Source organism: Cynara cardunculus, unplaced genomic scaffold (genome assembly GCF_001531365.2).
Source record: "Cynara cardunculus var. scolymus isolate 2C unplaced genomic scaffold, CcrdV1 Un_Scaffold_1190, whole genome shotgun sequence".
NCBI classification, from domain to species: Eukaryota; Viridiplantae; Streptophyta; class Magnoliopsida; order Asterales; family Asteraceae; genus Cynara; species Cynara cardunculus.
The window spans coordinates 128,633-134,250 of record NW_020200699.1 but is presented as its reverse complement, the minus strand read 5'-3'; the positions used below and the strand labels follow the sequence as shown (position 1 = coordinate 134,250).

Genomic DNA, 5,618 nt, shown 5'->3' with positions numbered 1-5,618 from the left:
CAGCTTTCATCTTTCATTAGTTGCAATAACAATTTGGTAGATGCAACTAACCTCAATGAGTTAAAAATATCTTGATCTTTCCTTTGTAAAGCTTGACAAAGTATATCAGTGATCTCCATTATTTCTCTTTCGAGATGCAAGATAAATATGAACTCAAATGTCGTCATAGCCTCATATGCCGAATCTGCATCTCCTTTGATTGGCCCAGTTCCTTCCTCAAAAATTTTGAGTAAAACCTCACAAGTTGGACTGAACATCTTKATTAGGCTAGAAACAGATCTGAGATGAGAACTCCATCTAGTATCTCCGGCTCGTTGTAATGTACCAATTTGATTGAGACCTCTACCGGTCTCTAATTCATCAACYGAAATCAAGTATGCAATTTCCTCGACTTGTGCATCTCGTAGTTGGTCAGTGCGTTTGGAAGAAGCACTAACAACATTCACAACAAAAGACAATGTTGTAAAAAGCTTACGTAGTGCTACAACTCCTTGAGAAGCGGCCATTAATGCCAATTGCAACCGATGAGCAAGACAGTGAACATAATATGCGTATTTACAATCTTCTAAAATCAAGGCTTGCAAACCTTTGAATTGACCCCGCATATTGCTTGCACCATCATACCCTTGTCCACGAATAGACTTGACATCAAGATTGTAATGTGACAACAAAGAATAGATTCCATCCTTGAGCGTTTGTGCCGTAGTGTCACGTACATGAACAAGTCCAAAAAAACGTTCTATAATRAAACCCTCTTTATTAACAAATCTCAAAACAAGAGACATTTGCTCTTTATGAGACCCATCCCGTGCTTCGTCAACAAGTAAACAAAAGCGACGACCACCAATTTCCTCACAAATCATTTRCCTCACCTTATTTGATATAAGATTCAAAATTTCCTTTTGAATCGGCGGTGATGTATATGATGCATATCTGGGAGCATGACAAAATAACTCTTTAAGTTCGGTGCTAAACTCACTAAGTGCCTCCAACATTTCAAGAAAATTCCCTCTGTTAATGGAATCGGACKTTTCGTTGTGGCCTCTAAATGCAACTGCTTGAAAGGCACACCAACGGACACAATAAATAGAAGCCGTCAATCTCAATCTGTTTTTTGCACGCTCTTCAGTTGTGAACTTCTCAAATACATTGCGTATATCTTGCGCCTCATTAGATAAATGATCCCATCCCTTTTGTGCAACATTGTGGAAAGATGTACAATCGGCTCCCATATGCATCAAAAAGCCACATTTTTTCCCACCCACCTTTTTCCAATTTCGAAACCCATCTATGGTAAAGGCTCGTTGACCGTAGTATCCGAGCCCGGATGGCTTGTTAAATAAAAAACAAGGAAAACAAAATRHTGCATCCAAGGTCTTTGAATATTCAATCCAGGGATGTAACTTATACCAAGAAGCTTGAAAGCTACGTCTATGACTTTCTAGTCCAGATTTTGGAAACATAGAAAGTGTAGGTTGAAGAGGACCAAGATTCATGTAAACTCGTCGAATTGTATCTTGTTGATTGATAGGATAATCGTAAATTTGATGACGCAAAGCAGGGTCTCGTTCTAGTGTACCCAGATCAATATCATTACTTTCAATTTGAGCTTTTTTGCAAGGGTTTTCAATAGGCGGAATACTAGATGCAGGGGTATTATCTACATTTGTTGTTTCTTCGGGATCTTAAGAAGAAGAACTAGCATGCTTTCTTTTAAAAAACCCATGAATGGTAGGTTGAGTTTTCATCTTTATCTACATAGCAGTTTTAGGCTTTAGTTTAGATTGTATGATTTCAATTCATATTCATGAATCATGACTGTTAACCAAAGAACAAACCAATGAACAAACCAGTGAAGAGTCAAGACTCAAGAGTGAACTGTTAACTCAATCTGTATGATTTCAAATTTTCAATTCAGGCCATACCACAGAAACAGAATCATTTCTATCACACAATCCTTTTTACACTTATAATTAACAAACCCTAAATCAAATAACATTGATCAACAAAAGGTGCAAAATTTCACCAATCAATCTGTCATTAGCAATTTAGCAGCAAGCAGTAGCAAACTAGCAATCTTTATCTAGGTCTAGCAGTCAAGACTCAAGCAGAAGCAGTGAATGTGTTATGTGAAGCAGTCAAGCAGAACAGGAAGTTGAACAAGAACAACAACAGTCAACACCAGAGAATGAGAGAAGCAGGGGCAGGGGGCTTACTAGTTACTATCGTCGACCGTCGTCCGTCCTCCGTCGCTGTCTCGCCTCAGTCGTTCTCGCTGCTGCCTGCTGGTCGCTGGTCGCTCCCGCCTCCCTAACTGTCTCGCCTCAGTCGCCTCGCCAGTCGCCTGGTCGCTCGCTGCAGTGGTGGCCCGTCGGCCGTCAGTCCTTCACGGCGTCACCGTCGTCCGTCACTCCGTCGCTCTCGATTCGATTCTCGCCTGAGTAGTCGTCTCTCAGGATTAGAGGGGAGGGGCCGATGGAAATTTTTGGTTTTCTCTAAGCTGTGGCCTAAACTACTCCAAGGTATTTGGCAAAAAAATCGCAGGGGCCTGGGCCCCTATAGGCCCATATTGTGTTCCGCCCCTGTTTAAACCGACTAAATTGAACAATGCACGACCCTAGAGTAAAGTAGGTAGGGGTGTTTGTGATCCGGTTTGAGCGGTTTAACCTTCCAAACCACAAATCAAACTGCAATGGCGGTTTAGAAAAATTTTAAACCAAACAGTTTGACAGCAAGTAACCAAACCATTAAAAACGGACCACAAAAAAGCAATCGGGTGTTACTGATTTAAGTGGTTTGAACCTCTTCTAGGCTTTAAACTTAAAAAAAATTACATCTATATATAAAATGAAGTTTCTATCAATATAGCACAATTAAAAAATAGTATACTGAATTACAAAAAAAAACGTTTCTCTAAAAATAAAAATAAAAACATTTAGCAAATGATAAAAAAAAGTTAAACAAATCCACCAACAATAGTTGACATTCTGGACAACGTTGAGCAAGACTAGGGGGTCGTTTATCAAACGCTTACCCAGTAAGCGCTTACCGGTAAAATTTAATACCATCATTTACTTACCGGGTAAGATTTTAGTTCACCAAAACAACATCGTATGCAACAATTTACCTGGTAAGTGCTTACCGTGGTAAGATTCTTAGTCCTCCTCATATTCATCCGGTAACGTAATGTGACTTAGCAAACGCTTACCCGGGTAAGCATTTGATAAACGGCCCCTAAGGACGATTTCGAATTTTTGAATTTGATTTTTGATGGATTTTGGAACTTTACCAATTTAGATAACACGGTCCATGAGAAATGAAAATTAAAAACAAATGTCTTTGACGAACTTTTCTAATTGGGCCACAAAAGTAAAGATTACAACCGGAAAAGTAAATACAATCAAGTGATCAACACATTACACATGTGTATTTTTGACGATCGGTTCGATCAAGACAATTCAAAAAAACATACAAACCGCAGACCAAACTGGATCAAACGGTTTGGCTTTTTTTTAAATCGAATCGCACCATCAAACCACTCAAACCGTTAGTTTGATTTGGTTCAAATGGTTGGTCATTATATTCATGGCAACATAAGCAGGCATGATTTGACTATGGATATTATCTTTTCTTGGAGAAAGCCATGAATATTTTTTATGATAAAAAAAATAGGTTAAATATATGGTTATATATGGTAAAAAAAAATCATGTAAAAATAAAAATTAAAGTGAAAAGCGTAAGAAATAATATGAACTCTTGATTACCTTTAATCTTAAACCCACATATGAATCGTTCTTGATACGAGGATTGATCTGGTGTATCTTATTCTAATGTACGTCCAAATGTGGAGATTCCTTACGTTTATCACCTTAACTCTTTTTTTTACCGAACCCAACTCTATTATTAAATACATTTACATTTCTATTTATTATTATTTTCATACACATAACATGAATACTTAATTTTTACATTTTTAATATATAATTCGACATGATTGTGATATAAAATGGGTATATATAATATTCCAAAAAAAAGATGTTTAAATATGTATATAAAGACATAATTAATTGGTGTGAAGCTAAATCCGAGGTTTAGTCAACAACAATTAAAATCTTTGTTGTTTAATCTAAAGTATTAAAAAGATACATAAAGATATTTTAAATCAGAATATTATATTTACATATTATTATAAATTAAAAAGAAGTTTATTATGGATTGTTTATAAGTTTGATAGTAAAGGTTGATTTTATGCCCAGCCAATAAAAAAAAAAGGGAAGGATTCAGAATTTTTTTCAAACGGTGACACCATTTGATTATAGAAAATAAGTATTGGGATATTATTTACAACATCATAATTGGTCTGTTCGTTAATTCATTGGTTTTCATATGTGAGATCACGTGTTCAAGTTTTTTATTGCAATTTTTTTTCCAGAAACACAATAAATTTGAAATTAAAAGCTAAAAACTAAGAAAATGATACTAACGAGTTTCGAACTCGGGTCTGAAATGAAAGAAAACCTTGAAAACCAACTTTACCAAGGAAAACTTTTATCCTTATTGTATTTTCAAAATATATATGGTGGCACACAACAAATCGATACAGTTACATCTTCCAGGAACCTAATTTTTTTTTACACTACAACGGAGGAACGAAACGGTGGCACGTGCCACCATAGCCACTATACTAGGTCCGTCCAGGAAAAGAAGGCACACTTATGTTTCATGATATGGTGTTTGGGTGTCCAAATAAAATATAATATACGGTCAAAATTTTGTTAGGCCCCATGCTCAACTAGTTGTAATAATGCCGTAACACATTTATAGGTAATAAAATAAACATACTAATAAAGTATCGTTTCATAATTGTAATCATTTAATAGCATATGTATTTCAATTTGAAAAAGGTTATAAAAAAACTCACATGGATCACGTTATATGACACAATATGCTACAAACTTTAACCGATACGATTAATTGAAACCGGATGCAAATCTGCAACCGACGAAAGGTTAGTAGGATGTTTTTAGGAGTTGTAACAAGTTTTTTGGGACAATATTTTTAATAAAGTGTCACATTAATTATTTTATAAGAAGCTTTTGAAAATGTCCAATAAAACCATCTTTTGATAGGACAGTTGTGTCTATAGAACATTTTTTTTTCAAATAGTGTTGATATAAAACAACTAATACAACCACTATAAAACAAAAGGATTTTACCGATGGAAAGGTCTATCGATAGTCCATCGGAAAAAGCCATCACCGGCGGATCTAACGGTCAGAAAAAACATGGCCAGTGATCGTGATTACCGGCAGAAAGATCCTCTGGGTATGTATCACAAATCGGTGAAATCATTTGTTTTGTAATGGACACTTTATTTTAGTGTACTATAATACTTGTTGAAACATCCAAGGATATCCTATAAACATATTCTAATACTTTTAGATCAATTGATTGGCTAAGGTACTAAACTAGAAATTAGCGGAGGGTTTATGCCAATCAGATAATATTTAAGGGTTTGTTTTTAAAATTATGTAAACGAACTAGACGAGAGTCAACTGGGACAACAATGGAGGAAGAGGAAGAGGAAGCATCAACATGCTCCAAGTCAAAGCCAGCAC

The 5,618-nt window shown here is 35.8% G+C and overlaps 1 protein-coding gene across 1 annotated transcript; it reads right to left on the bottom strand.

Moving 5' to 3' along the window:
- Positions 1-51: 51 nt before the first annotated feature.
- LOC112502298 (zinc finger MYM-type protein 1-like) lies at positions 52-1,496 on the bottom strand (the record flags this gene model as incomplete). Its single annotated transcript, XM_025106170.1, has 1 exon — positions 52-1,496. A coding segment is annotated over exon 1 (1,445 nt), but the record flags the coding sequence as incomplete, so codon positions are not given.
- Between the last annotated feature and the right edge of the window lie 4,122 nt (positions 1,497-5,618).